General features: G+C 44.1%; 1 protein-coding gene across 5 annotated transcripts in view; it reads right to left on the bottom strand.

Moving 5' to 3' along the window:
• TMEM151B (transmembrane protein 151B) overlaps positions 1-22,285 on the bottom strand; it is a 47,077-nt gene that overhangs the window by 11,220 nt on the left and 13,572 nt on the right. For 2 of the 5 annotated variants that reach the window (XM_053304657.1, XM_053304641.1), the window contains exon 2: positions 9,819-11,948. In XM_053304657.1, coding sequence (XP_053160632.1) covers positions 10,500-11,948 — 1,449 coding nt within the window. In that variant the 3' untranslated portion in view covers positions 9,819-10,499. Of the gene's footprint in view, positions 1-9,606; positions 11,949-22,285 lie in introns of all 5 variants that reach the window. The other 3 variants (XM_053304651.1, XM_053304668.1, XM_053304674.1) reach the window with 3 other exon arrangements.

The raw sequence follows: 22,285 nt of genomic DNA, 5'->3' as shown, positions 1-22,285 counted from the left end.
AATTTCCAGTGAGAACAATATATAAAAGACAATGTCCCTTCTGTATTAGCAAACAGTGTTGCAATTAGGAAAACAGAAAGAACCTCACAACATGTTTTTGCTCCTTCCACCCTGTGATACTGTTTGTTGTTATCTAGTCTCTACATGAGTCAAAGTGACCCAGCCTGCAATCAGAGATAAATTGCTGGGGGGCTCAGTCACATAATAGCTTCTCGGAGTATGATATTCCAACCACCATAGGGGCTGATGATGGGAACATGCAGCAATGTCTTAAACATGTTGCTCTTTCTAGACCCAGATCATGAGTGCCGAATGCAGTTTGAATGGACTGTCATGCTCAGAGGAGACATTATGTGATAGGCTCACCCAACAATAAATGATCTGGTTTAATTATTTACTTATTTGTTGCATTTTTATGCTGCCTTTCTGCTTTGACCAAGGCACTCAAAGCAGTTTACAATATTAAAAATAAGCAAAGAAGTTACATAAGACTTACAAAGCAGTGTTGTCTCAGGCTATTTTTGGTATTTTTATGAGCTGTAGACAAGGGCTACCTGGCCTAGGTGCCTCCTTTCTTGCGTTAAGGTTTCACTTAACAGAAAGGATCCCTCACTATCCCACTATCTCAGGTAAACATACCCAACTGATCAGGTTCATTTTCTGGTTCCAAACAGGGGCGGAGCTGTAATTGTGCGCACAGGTTCCAAGAACCCATGTGCAGCAGCTGCCGGGGCCAACTGTACCTGTGTTCATTCTAGAAGCGAACCTGGATACAGGCTCCTCAAATGTATGGGACAGACAAGAAATGTACTGCTATACCTGTGTTATAATGTGTGCATTATGTATGTGTACAAATTTGTACATATGTGTATGTGTATGGATTTGTACCTGTGTACATTATACACTCATTGTATGAGTGTTGAACATAATGTGTGAATAGGGCTTCTTTGTGCCACCAATGTGAAGTTGGTATATTAAGACTTAAGGTGAGTTGGGAGTGGGGGAAGAATGAGCATATTCAGTTTGGTGAAGACAAGGCTGGAGAGACAAGAAATGATTGAGCGCAGCCAGAACCAGAATTGAAGCAGAAGAGCAAGGTCAACTGCTCTCTTTAGTCAATGAAAGGGAAATAATGGGATTAAGATGCAGCTGAGAGCACTCAGGTAAGATACAAGGAAATAAGGCTGTCACTATAGGAGCAGCTCAGGCCATCAAACCTGTTGCCAAATGAATCACTATCTCAGGCATGAATAGGCTGGAGATCAGATAATTCTCAGTAAGGGGGATAGAACCTGATGCTGACAATTCCAGATGCTACACCAAGTCTGTCCTCTAATGCACAGGGCCGCAAAGAACGTTTACTGTTGTACAGAACAGAATGGCTGCTACTCTGTGCAAGCTGTGACTTTAGTACAACCTGTCTTCACCTCCTACTTTCAAATCCCATGTCCTTGTATTCTAGCATCCTAATCCTAAACATCACCACAGTAATATCTCACTGCAATGGCAGCAGAAAATTATGTTGTGTGACATTACTCTGATGCAACAGTAAAACAAAAAACAAACATCCATCCTCCCCATGGTAAGAGGTTCAATTAGACTTGAATATGGCCATAAGGACTTATCCACACAACAATCAATGGCTGACATTTCGCGCAATGCTCTAACATTGAAAGAAGCCCTACAGGGATGCACAGAGGTTGGAAACTAGCAGTGTGTCTTTCTTCCGTAGCCCAGAGTGGGAGGAGGAGAAGACAATTTTCACTTCTCTCTCCTCCCTCCAAACGGACAATTAGGTATGTGTACCAAAGGGTCACACAACCCTGAGAGACACATTTCTCAAGTGAACTGCCCAGAAACCTATTGGTAGCCAGTGTAGTACTTTTAATACAGGAGTAATATGGTCTCTCCAAGATGACCTGGAGACCAACCTGACTGCCACATTCTGTACCAAATGCAGTTTCTGGACTATGTACAAAGGCAGCCCCATATAGAGCACACTGAAGTAGTCAAGTCTGAAGGTAACCAGCATATGTACCACTGTTCTGAGGTTATCTCAAGAAACAGACACAGCTGGCATATCGGCCGAAGCAGATAGAAAGCACCTCTGGCCACCGCTTCAACCTGGGACACCAAGGAGAGGTTTGGATTCGGTAGCACTCCTAGACTGTGTACCTGATTCTTCTGGGTAAGTGTGACCCCATCCAGAACTGGGAGATCAGAATCGTCTTCCGAGTTCCGACCCCACACAATAAGTACCTCCATCTTATCTGGATTCAGTCTCCATTTGTTATCCCCCATCCAGCCCATCATTGCCTCCAGGCAAGCCTTTAGGGAGGTTGTGCTTTCTCCTGATGATGTTGACATGGACAAATAGATTTGGGTGTCATCAAATCTCCTGATGATCTTTCGCAATGGTTTCATGTAGATATTAAAAAGCATTGGAGACAGTATGGAGCCTGGAGGACACCATATACAAATTCACATTTTGAAAAGCAACAGTCTCTAAGTGACACCATCTGGAATCTGCTCGAGAGGTAGGAGCAGAACTACTGCAGAGCAGTGCCTCCCATCTCCCACCCACAAGCTCCAGAAGGATACTGTGTTCAAAAGTATCAAAAGCTATCAAGAGATACAAAAGGACCAACAGAGTCACACTCCATCTGTCAATCCCCCATTGGAGATCACCCATCAAGCCGACCAAGGCAGTCTCCACCCCATAGCCCGCCCCAAAACCACTCTATTCAGTGGCAGCAGTCTGAGAGACCTGCTCATTATGGGTATCACAGAGTCTCCGGGGTGTGTGCGTGTCTTCAGTGCTCCTGCAAGGAATACATGGCATTGCCACAGACACTCTGAATGCAACTACAGTTGCCCATGTGCTGAAAGCTCTTCCATGTCATGGCTCTTCCATGGAGCCTGCTATAAAGTAAATATCAGTCCTCAGTGAGCTTTTACCAAGGTCTATGAAAACTTTAACCACAAAATTTAAATAACAGTTTTAGGCAGGGGTTCTCAACTTTTTAAAAAACACTGTGACCCCATAAAATAATATATAAAGTTGCATTATACCCCCACCAATGATTAAAGATACTGATTTCATTAGAATTAGGTACCGTTAAATAAAGCACATTTACATTTTCAGTTAGAAGGATGTGTTTGCTTATTCCTGCATACTTTCTCAAACCTGGACTTTATGTTTGAGAATGCCAATTTAGTTTAGTTTAAAATAAATGCTCCTATTCTAAAATTATTCTTCTGGATTCTGCACTATCTTTAAACTGGCAGTTTTTGAAACAGAAGATGTGACTTGTAGCAAGTTTGAATATTTAAAAATAAATTTTTAAAAACCTAGTTGTTAAGGTCCAGAAAAGAAGAGCAGTAGCTGTTTCCTTAAGTTCCAATACGGTTTTTCCGTCCATGCACATAACTTCAGAGATGTCGGCCAAAGGTAGGCACAACAGTGGCACTTCTTCAAGTGACAGGCCGAAAGGGAACTCTCTCCCAGCCCATCAAAGAAGTGTCACTGCTGAGCTTGACCTTGGACAGGGAGACAGGAGCCAACCACCACCCAGCTCCTCCACCACACACAAAACCAAGGGCAAGAGCAGCAGTGGTGATTCTTTGGTTGAAAGGCAGAAAGAGAGTTCCTGAGACAAGCTCTTGTGAGAGGGAACTTTCTTCTGTCCCATCAGCCAAAGAAACTGCCCCTGCGGTGTCTGCCCTCAGCCAATGTTTCCAAAGTTATGTGCACGGGCAGAAAAACACATGAGCTCTCACGAGGGGGGAGCTCTCTTCCAGTCTGCCTCCTATTGCCCCAACCATCCCCGTGCCTCAGAGACATTGGGTAAGGCTCCTGCCTCCCAGCAGCAACTTCCTGACCCTCTTTTGAGTTGCTTGCAACCTCCTTGGGGGCTGCTCACAGCCCACAGTTTGAGAACCCACAGTTCAAGCCTAGCATTGACCATACTGATGAATGACAATCTCTCTCCCTTTAACCTTCATATCGTAACCTACCTACTTTAGACTATCTCCCACTGACCATGCCACATTCCATAGAGTTGGAACAGAATTTCATTTTTGATTCAAATAAAACTTTAAAACCAACAAATGTTTGTATTTCAGGCTCTGGACATTTAAAATCTTAGTTTCAAAATCCACTCTTGGCAACTGAAAGCCAGGTCTAAATTTTGAGTATTCACACCTATGCAATCTAATCTACCCCCACACCAAAAAAATAAAATAAAAATAAAGTTCAGACAGTAGAACTCAAATATTGAAAATTTGAAGTTTAGATTGAAATTCCAGTTTCTACATGCAAATTTGAAATGTAAATGTTTTCCCTATTATTCACTCTGTAAATAAAGCTCTACAAATGATCAAAGCTTATATTACCACAGAGAAGGAGGTTAGGCATGATCTCATCTCAACACAGAATTCATATTGCATTCACAAACATTTCAGTCACAATATACTTGTAGTCTTTAAGGTACCTTTGCCAGTCATTCTCTTAATGTTGCTAGATTCTGTGTAGTTGCTTGCAGAATTTGGAAGAGAGGCACTGACCAATCGACATATTAATATGTTAATGTGTTAATTCTCTGGTTCTGTCGATAACATGTTAATAATACCAATGAATAGGTTGCTGATATATTGTTTTTTCCTGATTAATGGTCTAGGAGAAGGCTCTTTTTAAGTGATAGTTTTACTTATTGTATAATGGATGGATGGATAGATAGACAGACAGATAGACAGGAAAGATTATGCCATTGAGTCGGTATCAAAACCTGGCGACCACAGAGCCATGTGGTTTCGTGGTAGAATACAGGAGAGGTTTACCATTGCCTCCTCCCATGCAGTATGAGGTGATCCCTTTCAGCACCTTCCTATATTGCTACTGCCCGATATAGGTGTTTTCCAAGTCTGGGAAACATACCAGTGGGGATTCGAACTAACAACCTCTTGCTCCCTAGGCAAGTCACTTCCCCACTGCGCCATTAGATGGCACATAGATAGATAGCCAGATTATATTATCTCATGTGATTTATTGTATGGCTATTGCATGTTTATAACTACTTTTGGTCTGGTCGCTGACTGTAATAAAATGACTGACTTGGCTGTTTTTGCTAAATCTGACTAATGCAGCCATCCCTTCAGAATTTGTGTAAATACTGTCAGATAGAAAATATGTTTGGGCTTAATCAGCTCTAGCTGAGGATGAGGGCTACTGCAGATAAAATGCTTCCTTGTTTCCAGACCTCAGCAAAGCCTAATAGGCTCAGAGCTAAGGCTGTGAGGTTGTGGCTCCACTGGCCTTCTCTAGGCTTCATCCTTCACAGTGGCAGCTCTGCCCTTCTCACACACCATACTGAAAATTCTCAGTAAGGAAGATGAAGAGAGGGACCAAATGGCACTGTCATGGTGACAATCTCCCTGAATGCCAGATGGTGAAAAGTGAAGGGAAGTGCTCTCAGACATTTGGATTTATTACAGTGCTAAGACGCAGACAGCAACCAGCAGACATTCAAGACTGCACAGGGCACAGAGAGACTGCTTTTAGGAATCAGGGCTTCACACACACACACACACACACACACACACACACACACACACACACACACCCTTGCTAGATCAGGCCCAAGGCACATCTAGTCCAGCATCCTGTTTCACACAGTGGCCAACCAGATGCCACTGGAAGCCCACAGGCAGGAGTTGAGAGCCTTCTCTCCTGCTGTTACTCCCCTGCAACTGGTACTCAGAGGTACTGGTACACACAACTGGTGTACATACATACATACATACACACACACACACACACACACACACACACACACACACCCCTACCTGTGCCTCTCTGGACTGATTTTATTTTATTTATATGTATATCCTGTTCTTCCTCCATGGAGCCCAGAATAGAACACACAGTTGTGTTTATCCTTACAATAACCCTGTGAGTTAAGTTAGGCTGAGAGAGAAGTGACTGGCCCAGAGTCACCCAGTGAGTTTCATGGCTGAATGGGGATTTGATCTTGGGTCTCCCCAGTCCTAGATCTATGAACCTACAAAGCTACATTATACTGAACCAGACCATTGATCCATCTAGGGCAGAACTGTTACACTGACTGGCAGCGGCCTGTCATGAACCTGGGCCTTTCTGCAGGCTACCTGTAAGCAGGTACTACTGACTGGGACTAATCTTTGCCAAAAGGCCCCCAGAAATCTACAGCTGTAGCTACTGCTACTATCACCACCAAATAAGGAGGTATGTTGGGTGGGAGAAGGCATCAGAAAGGGAATCAGTGCATGGTGCATTCTGTATGCCACAGGGGTGGGGTGGGGGGAACTAATGTATAGTCATGGCAGTTCACCATGCCATAGGGAGGCCCTGGGCCAGAATGGAGAAATGTACCAAAATTACTCAAGAGTGCAAGGGCCTTTTTTGTGCAAGGTAAAATGGAATGGAAAATGCCAATAAGCCAGAATCTGAGCAGAAATGTATATTTTAAAGAACAAATTAGGGGCATAGGAAGCGGTCGTATACTGTCAGATCATTGCTCCATCTTGCTCAGTATTGTCTACTCTGACTGGCAGGGGCTTTCCAAGGTTTCAAGAAGTCTCTCTCAGCCCTACATGGAGATGCCAGGGATTGAACCTGGGACCTTCTACGTGCAAAGTAAATGCTCTACTACTAAGCTATGGCTCCATCAGCTTGACATTGTTTTGAAATCAGCTCCCAACTTGGTTGCACTAAATAATATCTGGGAAGTAGAAAGCAAAAGCAATGGGACCATTTTCACTGAATGAGTGAAGAATAGAACTGACAACTTATGCTTGCTAGACATGATTGTTTGTAGAAAACAAAAGGGAACAGTTGTATTTTTTTCCTCTTCATTGACTAATTGAGCTTCCAACTTTAACAGAAATAACAATTCAAGGGTCAGGCAACATGACTCAGTTCAAAAAGAAATACAGACCAAACCCAGACAGAAGTATGGCTGCATTTTGCTTTTAGACACATCTTCTCATTAATCTTATTTTCTTTACTTTGAAAGCTCTATAAGCAAATATGCATTTTGGCTTTAATAACTTCATTTCCTCTAACTCAAAAATTAGCATTAGCCTAGTTCTGCAAACCTCCACTCATTTGAGCAGCCTTACAGTGTTGTGAGCAATATCGTGTGGCCAAATGCTTTTATGAATAAGAGCTTCTACTCCATTTGCAACTAAGTAGGACCACTCAGAAATATGATATGCTGATAGCAAAGGGGGGAAATTTCTGATTGCACCGCGGAGGGCTTCTGAAAAGCTCCAGTCTCCTAAATTCAGGAGCAATGGCATTCATTCACTGAAGGACAAAGGAGCAGATGACTTTCATTTTGAGCCACCACTGAGTTTCAGTCTGAAAGCAGATGCTTCATGACAACCTGGGACACCCTGAGGCACTCAAAGAACTCTCCACGTCTTCAAATTCTCAGTTTCCACCTCCCTCTAAACTTGAAGCAGTGAGACATTCATCTCCAGTTGCTCTACAAGGTGGCTAAAACTTGTCTTTTTCCTGTCCGATACCTTTCCCGCGTAAGAGGTCAGCAGAGGAAAAGAAAGATTGAAGCCATTGTTTAATCCTTGCCAACCCTGACATAATGGACAAACCAGAGAGACCATAGGACAACTAAGGGGTGGGTGAGGCACGAAGTATGAGGCATGTGCTTAAAGAAAACCAAAGTTTTGAAACCATCTGCATATTTTCATCTCAGATCAGTGACTCTTCAAGAGTTGGAAGGCAATCTTGCATCTCTAAACAAGCACTGGTCTAGAAACTCTGGTTCATTTTTTTTTTAGTACACCACTTGTTTAATGTCCTCCTTAACCTACCCATATTACTCTTAATAAACTTTATTCCAGTCTGACTGAGCATGAAATATTACATTTTGAATGAGGAGTGGTAAACTGAGGCAAACTACTGGTTAACGTCATGGTTTCCCTCTCTTACAGGGATGGCAATCTTTTATCTGTTTTTTTCTCATACATCCTAGGGTGCCTAGGCCCTTGAGTGCCGAGGATCATAGGTCTGATGACTAGAGTGGGGTAAGTAGAAGCTTGCTTATGCTGGCTTGGGAATCAAGAAAAGTCATCTGGATGCAAGATACCAAAGCCAAGAGACACTGATATTCTGTGACAACCTGATCCTGGAAGCAGTGCCACTAATATGAGCATTTAGTGCCACTAATTTTATTTATTTATTTATTTATTCATTCAATTTTGATATCACGCTTCCAAAATTGGCTCAGGGCGGTTTACAATGAGCATTTAATATGAGCTTTAGTACCCAAATGGCAATTGCTAAACCACTTGCAGAACCTCATCTACAAGCCTGCTTCATCATACTTCTTATACATACAAACTATGCTTGGAATAAAGCTATTTACGTAAGAAATTGCCATTTATGTCAAACTCCTGCCATTGGATTGCATTGAGAAATCCTTGGTAGGAGGCTCCATCCTGACATGGCATAAACCAAACACACTGACCCAAAGAGGACAAGCACCTTGGCTAAGCTACCACATTTTATTTCTCTGCTGATCTTTGAAAGGGATGTTGTGGAATTCTTCCTGTATGGAGGGCAGGAAATTGTGCTGCATCTGTGATACTGACTGACACAATAAGCAGAGTAATGTGGGCAGTTCTGAACCATTCACGCTGCTGTGTCTAAAACAATGCTTGCAGCGTCGCACAGGAGTTCTCATGCACACAAAGCAGTAGTGAAACCGTACTTGTGTGGCAATGCTTCCATGATTTGTAATGGAAGTCTAGTTGCACAAGTGCAATTTCGCAATTTTGAGTATTAGTGCAAGAGCGCTCTTGCACAACACCATGCGTGTCATTTTAGATGCCCGAAGCAATGTGGGCGGTTCAGAACTGCCAACATCACTCTGTTCATCATGTCAGCCACTGCTGTCATTAATTTGGATGATTCTGGAGTAACCATATTCCTGACCTTAGAGGATTAATTAGAAGCTCCTCTTAGTGACCATAAACGAGTCTGTTAGCAGGAATGGGAAAGGGAAGTTTTAATGTGAATGTTCAAGTCCTCCACTTCTACCATCGGAGTGCTTTTGCACCAGTGGCAAGTGCTTGGGGATGGGGGAAGGAGCCAGCATCTTTCCTAGAAGTGGAGCTGGCTCTGTAACAGAGCATGCTCACATCCCAAGAGAGCATAAGGCTCCTTGGATCCACCCAGCCAAACAGTCATGAATGATGGCATATTGCTTCTATTGCTATTGTCCCTTTCTTTACCAAAAAACAAACTTCAGAAATCATACACACACTCCTTTCCTGATCTCTAACAAAATTTATCTTTCATGCTCCCCACTGAATAACCGTCTCACATTCCGGAGAACAGCAGCAAGCAGACAGCTTGACTTTAAGTAAAACTCACCCTCTCCTATGCGCACACACACACACACACACCAACCTGTTCCTGTATTATTAATGGATAAACTGCAGCTGAACCTCTCAGAAGCTCCCTCGATACCAGACTTCTTGCCTGGCTGAGTTCATTATAACTACATTTTGCTCACTTCACAGCTCTTTTGTGTCCCCACTCACCAGCTCCTCCCAAGATATCCATCCCAATGCCAGCAGATACCTCACACATAACATGGCAGATGCCGTGCCTTTCTTTGTGAAATGGACCTTCTCCTGGGCTTGGACTCAAGACCCCATTATATCAAAGTCTGAGGTTTCCTTTGTAAATTCCCTGTTTGTTCTCACTTGCTGCTGCCACAAAAAGAAAGGACTATGAATGTTTTAAGATTTACCTATGGGATGCTGATTCTGAGATATGAAACACTGAGGCTCTCCAAGAAGACATCCTAAGATCTTATGTTCCCAGCAACTGAGAATAGCTTAACAGTCGGAGAGTGGTCTAGAAAAAGGAAGAAGGCCTGACGTTGCTGCTTCTCAACTACCTTTCAGCTCCTCGTGCTGGGGAAATCAGTGCAGTTACTTGCCATGCTTCTGAAGGAAACATGCTACACTGCCATGGATTCATCTGCTGGAGTGCAAGTCTATCTGGGATAACAGTCCTCTGCATGGTATGAGCCAGGGACTGTCTCTGCTAGATATTGTCAAGATGCCCTTGGTAGCTGGAGGCAGAACTGGGAAGAAATAGCTCAGATACTTGGGCTGTTACTGTCCCTCCTTTCTGCTTATTAGTTTTTGTTTGTTGGTTTGTTTTTTGCATGTGGCTGTCAGATTGCAGTTCTGTGCCGTGGTTCTGATGGTGGTGTAAGCCACCTGCCTCAAGGCAAAGCCACTGCAGGCCTCCAGAGCTAGAACCGGACTCGGGAGTTGTTGAGTCCTCTGTGGGATGATAAAAGGGAATGATCCTCTCTGACTCGCAGGGATGTGTGTTGGAACCTCTATTTCTGTGCTACCCTATCTGCTCACAAACGCCATGTCTGGGCATAGGGTACTTCTTGTAGGGTACGTCCACACCCTCACAGTGAGGTCTCCACACAGGACCCATTCCGATGGAGATGGCGGTGGTCGTGGTTGAGGCAGCCCTCGTTCCGATGCACAATGAGGATGGGGAAGTAGAGGGCGTCCTGGTAAGGAGGGGGGTCCTCCTCCTCCACAGTGACTTGGCTGGACAGGCGGGTCTGCTCAGTTGGGCAGCTCTGCTCATTGAGGCTCCCGCTCCGGCTCTGCCAAAGGCAGCTGCGCCGTGAGCCATAGAGGCGGCCCAGGGAGAAGCGGCTGCTGCTGAAAGGGATTCTGGGGCTGCCATTACAGATACTGAGGGCACTGCGGGAGAAGATGGAAGAGCTGCTTATAGTCCTGTGGCACTGCTCACAGTTTTGTCTGTAGCTCCCGTAGTGGCAGGTGGAGTAGGTAGTGCAGCTAGACAGTCCCACCAAGTCCATGAGGACTGCCTCTGAGTAGCTGGGCACCAGCTGCTGGTTAGACCGGATGTGCCACTCTAGCTCTGTACTATCTACTGTGTTGACCCGGGGCATCCTCCGGCAGTAAGGGCGTTCTTCAGCCGGAGTGACGGCCACATAATCAAACCCAAAGAGTTTCTCCACATGGTAGTGGACATAGGAAGTGCGGTACTCATTCAAGACCCGTAAGGGCCAAGACAAAGTCAAGAGTGCAGCCACCCAGAAGACATAGTGGGATACATACCAAGGTAGGTTATCTGGGTCTGAGAAGGCCACCATGTACTCTTTGAAGTCCACATTCTTGAGATGCATACCTTCTCTCGCCTCCATATAGTCATCCAGTCCCTCATTCTCTGTGAAAAAGCGCGCCCTCTGGGTTAGATAAGAGTTCTCGGACTCCACATTGGCAAAGCTGAAGCACTTGGTGAAACGAAGCCGAGTGGCCGGGAAGTTCTCCAGGTCAATCAGATCCTTTGAGATGTCTTTCACCCCGCAGTTGGAGTAGTCAAACTCTGCCTCTGCCACATGGGTGTTGACCCTCTCATGGTACACTTGGGTGGTGGTATAAGCATCTCCGTTGCGGTAGCGGGTGACCTGGCGAGTCCTCCTGACATAGTGGTAGCTGATGGCTTTCCACCAGATGCATGGTGTGGCTTGCTGCATCCTCTGGACACGCTCATGCACACTCTCAACATCCACCTTGTACTGGAGTTCATTGCGAGTGTAGCAGTGCCAGCACTCCACCAGGTAGACCACGTACAGCATGACCAGGAAAGCCAGGGGAATGTAGACATAGCCATTGGAGCAGGGGCTGTCATGGTACACCATGGACTTTCCTTTGTAGGCGCTATCAAACGTCAGCCGGGTCACCTCAGTTACATGGCACCAAGTCATGGCTCCCATGCAGCCATACATGAGAAGGGAGAGCACCAGGCATTTCCAATGTGACTCTCTGCAGAGTGACTTGCTAAGGGACTGCTTTACTGGCCGCTGCTGCTCCACATGCTGCGGAGAGGGGGAGGAAAAGACAGAACAAAATGGAGAAATTACTATATGGTGTAGGAAAGGGAGAAGTCACAGGTTTGCATTACTGCCTGAATTAACACTGGCAACCAATACTGGCTAGAGAGAGGCTGCTCAGGATCATCTTCTCAGTTGGCAGGCAAGAGTGGAAGGAGACTCACACTTGCCTGTGCCTAATGCATTATGTGTGATCGCTTCCCAGGACCCATATTGCAGGTCCCCCAGTCACTCCACTGGGAAGCCTGTGGCCACTCCCTGGCACTCTATGAATGCTGCATTGCTCTCTCTAGTATTCATGAATTATGGACTCTGGGCATGTTGATTTGGTCAGTAAGCTATGAGAATATGGTCATTTCCTTTCTGAATGGAGCACATGGAGGGCTTCTCCATTAATAAATTCATGTCCCATAGCAGAATAAAAAGGATTGCTCCAGTCTGTCTGCACCCCTGCCCCACGTCATGCATTTCCCCTCTGCCATTTGAAGCCTCTTTCACAAATATCACTCTTAGGAGACAATTGTGCTGGCAATCCTTGCTGCAACCAAAGGTTAACAGTTACCTTCTTGTCCAGTGATTTCTGTCCTCAATTTGAAATCTACTATGCAAGATCAAGTATTAGTATTTATGGAATCCAATATGTTCACTTGTGAGGTTAAGTTATGACTCCCTGCCCATCTATCGGAGGAAGCATCACATAAGATGATAACATCTCTGTTTCCTATACCATCTACATCCCAGAATGCAAGGCACTCAAACCGGAAAAATAGCACAACCAACATGGAACCAGCCAGGCTCTTTAATATTTACATATAAGTCCTTATGAAAACATCTCTTTATTTGTATTTATTATTTATTATTATTTATTAATTCACCCATGCATTTTGGTCATGCAAAACTATAAAGGCAGCCAGGATTTTAAACATCAGGATTGTAAACAAATTGCAACCTGTCATCATGCTTTAGCATTTGGAGAGTGTCCTCCAAGTGGTCTTGGAGGAAACTGATTGTCTAGACCCCTTTCAAACTAGCTTTAGGGTGAGCTATGGGGTTGAGATGGCCTTGGTTAGCCTAATAGATTACCTTAACCAAATAATTGACAAAGGGAGTGTGACTCTGCTGGTTCTTTTGGATCTCTCAGCAGTTTTAGATACCATCAACGATGGTATCCTTCTGGGTTCCCGGAGAAATCTGGGGATAGGAGTCACTGTTTTACAGTGGTTCCACCCCTATGTCTCGGGTAGATTTCAGATGGTGGTGCTTGGTGACAGTTGCTCTTCAAAATGGGAGCTACGATATGGAGTCCTCCAGGGCCCCATTATGTCACCAATTTCTTTTTACATCTACATGAAACTGCTGGGTGAGGTCATCAGGGGATTTGGTGCCGGGTGTTATTAATATGCTGATGACACCCAAATCTATTTCTCCTTGTCAACATCAAGAAATGGCATTAGCCCATTAAATGGGCTACAGACAGTAATGGGCTGGATGAGGAAAAATAAACTGAAGTTGAATCCAAGTAAGATGGAGGTGCTCATTGTTGGGGGTTGTAATCTGCAAGATTGGATAGAGCTTTCTGTTCTGGATAAGGTTACACTTCCCCAGAAAGAGCAGGTTCATAGCTTGGGAGTACTCTTGGACCCAGGTCTCACCCTGGTGCCTCAGGTTGAGGCTGTGGTCAGGAGCGCTTTTTACAATCTATGATTCATTTGACAACTCCACCTATTCCTTGAGAAGAATGACTTGAAAACAGTGGTACACCTGCTGGTAACCTCCAGGTTGGACTACTGCAATGTGCTCTATGTAGGGCTGCCACTGTATATAGTTCGGAAACTTCAATTCAAAATATGGCCGCTAGATTGGTCTCTGGGGTATCCCAGAGAGACCACATTATTCCTTTTCTTAAACAGTTGCACAGGCTGCCAATAGGTTTCTGGGCAAGGTACAAAGTGCTGGTGATTACCTTTAAAGTCCTGAATGGCTTAGGTCTGGGTTACCTGAGAGAGTGCCTTTCTCTATAATATCCTCACCGCTCATTAAGATCATCAGGAGGGCTCCGTCTTCAGGTGCCACCAGTTCATCTGGTGGGACCAAATCAAATCAAATCTTTATTGTTACGGTCATTCGACCAGCAATGACTGGTGGGACCTGGGATAAGGCCTTCTCAGTTGTCACCGCTGGGTTGTGGAATGCTCCCCATGGATATAAGAGGATTATCTTCCTTGGAGGCCTTCAGGAGAGCCTTAAAGACCCATATTTTTAGCCTGGCTTTTAATATCTGGTTTTAATTTTAATCTAGTTTAAATGATTTTTGGTTTTAATTGTTTTATTATGTGTTTTTTATTTTAATGTAAGCTGCCCTGAGCCACTTTAGGAAGGGTGGTATATAAACTGAATGAATGAATATGATGTTCTCAACAGCCTGGATAGGGAAGAGAGGCTTCCACTCAAGGTGTTGGGAACCCCAATAAGTGTAGGGAAACCTTCATATCCTTGGCTACAGGAGGCAAACACATCCAAGAATAATAAGATCGGCATGAAGGATAATCTTACAGCTCTGCAGTAATGAACAAGAAATGGAACTGCAAACACCTGATCCTGGAAAGTGTAAGAAGGCTATGGATACTTCTACTCTTTTCTCTCCTCTCTGCCCAGAGTCTCCTCTCATTTTGCTACAGGTGAAATTCCTGCACTTACCCATCCAAAATTCAAGGTATGCTAGAAATGTAAAACAGCAAATGTGTGCTTAAGAATAAAGCAAGTAAATAACCTAATTTGTTTTCAGCACTATCCACATGCTGCTGACAGAACTGCAGGTGACTAAAATGGAAATACATTACAAACCACATTTCTCTCCTGCTTTGCTGATGCCAGTTCTATTTTTGTATATCTCACATTTTCTGAGAGCAACTCTAGATCAGCCAGCCTCACTTCATGGATCTTCCACATTAACAAGAAGCAAGAAATGGCCACTTCTGTAGTTGCTGTCTTTGGTTTTTAACAAGGTTTTTCTACAAGGAGCGATTTGTATCCAAATTATTGGGTAAATTTTTCCAAACCATAATTTATGTTTGCTTTTCAAACCGCAGCACCTATTCTTTCAGGCGATAGAGGGGGCACACTTGAAAAGAGGCCATTCAGAGGCAATGCCAAATCATGGCCTGGTGTTATGGAAAGCAAGCATGACCCTTGGGCTTGTGCACTTACCGCTCCCCAAGATCAGAAGTTTTTGAACACAGCCTGCAGCCAACTACAGTTTGCCAATTTGTATTCATCCAACCAACTATGGTTTCAAACGACAGTTAGCAGGGTTCAGACAATATGGCAAACTATGGTTTGTGGGAAACAGCAGAAATTTCTAATCTTGGCACACAACTGAGGGGAAAGAGGAAGAGTGAGTACAAACCTTAGACTTGTGTTTGTCTGTTCTTGAGGCACCAAAGCATGGTTTAGAATCACATCTGAATGGCCCTTAAGTCTCCAGATGTCCTTAACTGTGGCTTCCCCAGGCCTATATAAGCTCCAAGGCTTCACAAAGTGGAGGATATCACTCTTTATGGTGTTGAAAGCCTGGTGGAGAAGACTAAAAGACATCTTACACAAAATTGCAGCTGTCTGGCAGACAAACAGGAACCTGAGCAGATGCTGGCCCAAAAAGCAGAGCATGCTGCATTTCTACCCCTTGGCATGAACAGAGATAGCCTATGAAGGGCAGCCTTCTCTCTATTCAGTGATAGCCTCTGAAGGCTTGTTGAGAAGGGGCAAAATGTGAGAGCATCTACCAGTTTGGGTAGAGATTCGGCCGAATATGTTTTAACCTTTGCTACCATGAACTGAATGGATATATATTGATAATGTAAATGTACAGGTGAAACTCGGAAAATTAGAATATCGTGCAAAAGTCCATTCATTTCAGTAATGCAAATTAAAAGGTGAAACTGATATATGAGACAGACGCATTACATGCAAAGCGAGATAAGTCAAGCCTTAATTTGTTATAATTGTGATGATCATGGCGTACATCTCATGAAAACCCCAAATCCACAATCCCAGAAAATTAGAATATTACATGGAACCAAGAAGACAAGGATTGTAGAATAGAACAATATCGGACCTCTGAAAAGTATACAGTGTACTGTGCTTGATTGGCCAGCAAACTCACCTGACCTGAACCCCATAGAGAATCTATGGGGCATTGCCAAGAGAAGGATGAGAGACATGAGACCAAACAATGCAGAAGAGCTGAAGGCCGCTAATGAAGCATCCTGGTCTTCCATAATACCTCATCAGTGCCACAGGCTGATAGCATCCATGCCACGCCGCATTGAGGCAGTAATTGCTGCAAAAGGGGCCCAAACCAAGTACTGAATACATATGCATGCTTATACTTTTCAGAGGTCCGATATTGTTCTATTCTACAATCCTTGTCTTCTTGGTTCCATGTAATATTCTAATTTTCTGGGATTGTGGATTTGGGGTTTTCATGAGATGTACGCCATGATCATCACAATTATAACAAATTAAGGCTTGACTTATCTCGCTTTGCATGTAATGTGTCTGTCTCATATATCAGTTTCACCTTTTAATTTGCATTACTGAAATTAATGGACTTTTGCACGATATTCTAATTTTCCGAGTTTCACCTGTATAAGCATTAGTGAAACTGAAAACCGCATTGGGACAGCTCAAGCTGAAACAGTAGCTGCCTTTTTTGTTCTCTGGCTGGAAATTCAGATCTCCCACACTCTCTGTGTAACTAAGGGAGCAAGGAACTGAACCAGTGTGACAGTGAATCCTTGAGGTCATTCATACAATCAAAAACTGTGTTTTACGTGTGTGTGTGTGTGTGTGTGTGTGTGTGTGTGTGTGTGTGTGTGTGTGTTCATTCCCAATTTTCAATTGTGTGGAAGCAAGCTAGGAGGAAAACCTGGGTAGAAGTAATTGTGTGGAAGCAAGATAGGGAAGAAAAGCCACCCAGGTTTTCCTCCTACCTTGCTTCCACACAATCACTTGTACCCAGGTTTCCTCTTACCTTGCTTCCACACAACCAAAAATTGGGAGCACACACAGCTCGCAAACCCAGGAAGAATGCAGTTTTTGATTGTGTGAATAAACTCATTGTCTGTGAGTGCAGAAGCAAAGGGAAGGACAACCTGGTCACTGGTCATAGGACCAAGGCCTGCTGAGAGGTTGTACCCCTCCCTCCCTAGGACGATCACCAGAAAGGAGAAGATCAGCACACCTCCAGCCATTGGATCAACAGCCACAGGGAACTCGCTTCCCCACTCTGCTGTGACTGTCAGTTGTCCTGTGACTGCAGAGCAAATGGAAAGAACAACCTGCCCCAGTCAAAGGACCAAGGCTGCACCGAAGGACCATGGCTGCACCAACAGTGTTCTCTCTAATTTTGTTCATCTGCGTACAGAATGAGTTTTGTTCTGGGTAGCAGTATCAAGGCAGTGTGCATGCACATATATTCAGAAAGGGACCTTTCAGATTCAACCTGAGTGAGATCAAAAATTAACTGAGTGGTCATAAAAAAACATGCGAGTTTGCACACATGTGCATGCCTTAGAGGGAACACTGTGCACCACCTCTCTGCCAGCAACAACCTTCCTAATAACTGGCAGCTGCTTTCAGAATCATTGTCATAAGGATAACTATAGAATATTTAAGAAATACTTTATTTCTTTGGAATTATTATAAGTGTAAAATTATTAAATGTTAAATTTTCAGTACCATAGGTAAATGTCTTCTCTAAAATCTACCCAGTGCATGTAAGGCCAGGCAAATCCCTGTCTAAAATGTTTAGTATGGTCTTTGCCACTGAGCAGAGCAAGGTCTGAGGTTTCTTGGCTTAAAACATTCAGGCTTTTACTCAATATCAGAAGTAAGATTCCCACCCCAGGTCCAAATCAGGGTATCAAAAAGAGAGACAGAAGACATGAGAAGAATGATGGCAGGATATAAACATTTCCAGTTTCCCTGGGAATATTTTGGGTATGTGTTTCATATTTTGGGTGTAGTTCAGTTTTTAAAGTATGAAAGGTTTCCAGTGCATTTTAACAAGCCAGATTGCCAGGTGTCAGGGCCATCATTAACCCTCAGTATCAACACAAGATGGGACTGGCCTCTTGGGCTGAGTTAATTATGTCTCCAGGCAACATCCTTCTCCCAGAAAGCAAGTGGCTGGCTCTGTGGCTGATGAAGACTTGCTTCACACCAGAAAGAGCCGCAAGAGAGAGAATGCAGCAGATGGAGAACGTGAGAGAGCACTTAACATGAGTGGCTGAGCAGATCTGTGCGGAGTATTGCTGACTGGCACAGACCACTCTCAGAACCAAGCATAAACACAGCTGGGCTTGACCCTCTCCTCTCACCATCATGGGACACTAATCACAAGTACAATCTTCAGCTTTCCTGCTCCTGCTGCCCTGCTCCTTTATGCTCTGATTTGGCTTTCTAATTGGAATTTCAGGAGAGTAACTATGTGAGGCCCGGAGATGGAGCCAAGAGGATCTGACCACTAGGGGCTATTAGATCAGGTCCAGCCTCAGAGATTCAGTCCAGGGTATTGGCTGCTCCTGCCATCTGCTACCTCACAGCATGGTCAGGGACCTTTAGAGGGCAGCCCTTGCCCATCTGGCCCTCATTAAGGGCCTGCCTGCCTTTATATAGCAGGGAAGTCCTGCACATGTTCTCATGAGTTCCTCGTCTCACTGGAACTCTCGCAAGACGTCAAAGTCCCACGAAGTCTCCTGACGGGATATCACGAGGCAGACATCTTGCCTCGCGAGACTTTGTCGGTTTTGTCATCGGACGGCGAAAGGCCATCCAGCCAAGGGGGCCAGACAAATTCTGTATGTTCAACTGCGCCACCAGCGCAGTTGGCCAAAAAAGGAGGTGGGGTGCCCCTGAACAAAGGGGGTGGCAGAGGCAGGCGTTCCATGGCGGTCTCCTGCAGGTTCCCGAAAAACAACAAGGACAGTGCAGCTACCTGTACATTCTGGCTAAGATAGGCAGCTGCATATTCAGACATCCTTAGTACCAACTCTGTGATTCTGGGTAGTAATTCCCTAATATTCTTATTTGCCCAGCTCAGTCGTGCCTGAAAAACTGCAGAGTAGAAGTCCTCCGTTTTCCTTGCATCTTGTTCCTCAGCACAGCAACATCAAGGAACTGGATAACTCCCATCGCATTCTGCTATCTTTCATTCTTACAGGACTATCCCTGCTACAGAACCAGGGCCAGAGCACCACGTCATGGTATATCTTATGAGGCAGGAGATGAAATCTGATGAATACTCTGTACATGCAAGCAGATATCTAGGCTGCAGAGAAAAAATCAACAAAAGTTGGACATTGGGGTCAGGGAATAGAATCTAAACAAGGTCTGGATCAGGCTTTATACACTCAGCTGCCTGAATCCCTGTCCTGTCTTTCAATGGGATCCTAAGTCTCTGATTCCTGTTACTCTCCTCCTCCAGCTCACTCTTTCCCATTCAGTCATTGCCAAAGTGTTCTAAATTCATTAAAAATCCAAATATTACAAAAGCTAATTATGTCTTTTTAAAATTATTATTATTTATAATAATGGTCGACATGCTGACTAATGGTGCAAAGGCTCTGCATGCAAAGCATCTCCACAGCATTTAGTAATCCTGGGTCCTAAGAGGGGTGATTTTCACTAATCTCTCCTTTTCCCAGAAACACTCTTTACCATGCAGAAATATGTCCCTGAAAGCAGCATGACTCTCATGGACGTATTTATGGGTGTTAGAATGCTTCCAGTGGAAGAAGAGATCAGTGAAAATCACACACAAACCCTGTACAGCAAGCCTCTGGATTACTAAATGCTGCAGAGGGTGAAACACCACAATGTTAGTCAGCATGTTAGCCATGAATAATAATTATATTTATATTTATTTTTAAATTTACATTTTATATCCCGCTCTTCCTCCAAGGAGCCCAGAGTGGTGTACTACATACTTAAGTTCCTCCTATATACCACTTCTACAGGGAAAAAGTGATTGACATAGCAAAGGAATCAGTGGTTGACATAGCAAAATGAATTAGAATGAGAAGTTGGTTCCCTGTCCCAAAAGGGCTCTAAAAAGAAAAATAAGGCCAGAACCAGCAACAGCCACTGAGAGACACACTATGCTGGGCAGAATGAATGGGGACAACTGCTATCCCCCTGGAGCTTTCCCAGACAGGAGGCTTTACCACGGGTTTTCTGCGAGGCTTTACTGTGAGTTCGAAGTTGCCAAAAAACCCACAAAAAAACTCAACACAAAAAGTAGATTTTTTTTTAACCCCGGATATAAATTGAGCTATACTCTAACACATGATGAAAAACCCGAATTGTGTATGAAGTGCTCCCAGGGACTTCAGGGTAAATTTGGCTGATATAATGCACACCTCCATTATGGAGGAGATGCGAACTAAAAGCCAGGTGTGAAAAACTTTCTCCTAAATAGAAAAGTCCCAGCTGCAAGCCACAAAGGTACCACTTTGCTAAGTCAGAACAATTTTCAGTGTATGAAGTACAAATGATAACTATTTATTTTTGGTTGTTAGTAAAACCCTGTAAAACTATCTGCCACGTCACATTGGCCCCTACATCATTTACGTAATTTATTCTGCATACTTAAGTGTGTACACAAAGTTGCTGAATGTACAATATGTAATAACCTGGCTCTGCCTGAAAAGGAACAACAATACCTTATCTACAGAGATAGTCTTAAGTCCCCTGTGAATAACTGGGAAAAAGTAAAAATATATTTGGAAAGATATCCCCTACAACTACAGGCCAGTACATCCACCTATCCTGGACATAATAAGCATAAGCATGGTGAAAGCAAGTAAAGGCCTTCAGTGATTACTTAAACATTGGAGTAACTGATTGTCCTACCACTATGCACTTATATAAAACAATGCTTCATTGAGTCTCACGAGCAGTGAGAAGGGCTCGTGGGCGGGCAGCAGAGAAGGTGGGTTTAACCTACCTTCCCTGCAGACAATCTCCTCCTCCTCCTCTTCCTCGCGCGGGTGGATCACCTGCCCAGATGAGCAGTGGCTCTCTCTGCAGCTCTGGGGGTCAGGGTGCCAGGACATACTACCCCGTGCCCCTGAGCTCTGATAATGCACTGCATGAGTGCACAGTGCATCATGGGAATCCCCCTCCCCTCCCCGAGTGTGCCAGCATGAGCACAAAAATGAGGTTAAGGGAGTGCTCGCCCCCTTAACTCATTAGTAGGGTGGCTAAATAGGCAGGTTTGCCACCTTCTAGCCACCAGGATTGGCTCGATCCTGGCAGTTCACACATGCATGCAAAATCAGGCTGGGCTCCCTTAGCCCAGTTTTGCACAGGCATGTGAATAGCCTCATTGTGTTTTATTTATCCCTCCAACATATTTTCGACAACTTGGTATTTCTAGAGTTTTCCTAATGCCACAATTTCCCATTTTAACACTGAGAAGAAAACTGGCTAAACGTTGGTAAATGGCAAAAACTGTAGAGGGGGAGATCTAATCCCATAGGGGAGTGCAATAATTTGCCTCCTTTTCTAGAGGTGCAAATTACTCCCTGCCAGAGAAACAATGTAACAGCTATTACTGCAAGTAGTGTTTTTAATCCTGCTGCTTCAGGGAGATACAAGAATAGACCTCTTACTCTCAGAATATGATCAGGAGACAAAAGGCATGAAGAACTGTGGAACAAGGAAAGCTAAAATAGCTACGCAAGGTGAAAACCCATGTAGAGAGAATGCTGTTCCCAAAAACTGTGTCTTAGAAAAGTAATGGAGTTCTTTTTAACCTGGTGCAAAATGTCAGAATTGCAGAACCATTGGGGAGCAGTGACCATAGTATGATCCAATTCAGCATATATGCAAGTGGAGAACTGTCAAGCAAGTCCCACGCAGTTGTGTTGGACTTCAGAAGAGGAAACTTCTCAAGAATGAGGGGACTGGTAAAAAGGGATTTGAAAGGGAAAGTAAGGAGGGTCAAATCACTCCAGAAAGCATGGAACTTATTTAAAATCACAATACTAGAAGCTTCAGTTGGAATGTATACCAAGGAGGAGGAAAGGTACCACTAAGTTCAGGAGGATGCCAGCATGACTAACAAGTAGAGTCAGGGAAGCTATAAAAGGGAAGAAGATTTCCTTCAGAAAATGGAAGTCCTCCCCAAATGAAGAGAACAGGAAGGAAGATAAACTCTGGCAAAAGAAATGCAAGGAGACAATATGGGATGCAAAAAGAGAGTTTGAGGAGCATATTGCTAGAAGTACGAAGGGGAATACCAAAAACATATTTAAATA

This window comes from Hemicordylus capensis, chromosome 1 (assembly GCF_027244095.1).
Source record: "Hemicordylus capensis ecotype Gifberg chromosome 1, rHemCap1.1.pri, whole genome shotgun sequence".
In the NCBI taxonomy this organism is placed as follows: Eukaryota; Metazoa; Chordata; class Lepidosauria; order Squamata; family Cordylidae; genus Hemicordylus; species Hemicordylus capensis.
This window is presented reverse-complemented; position numbering and strand designations above follow the sequence as displayed.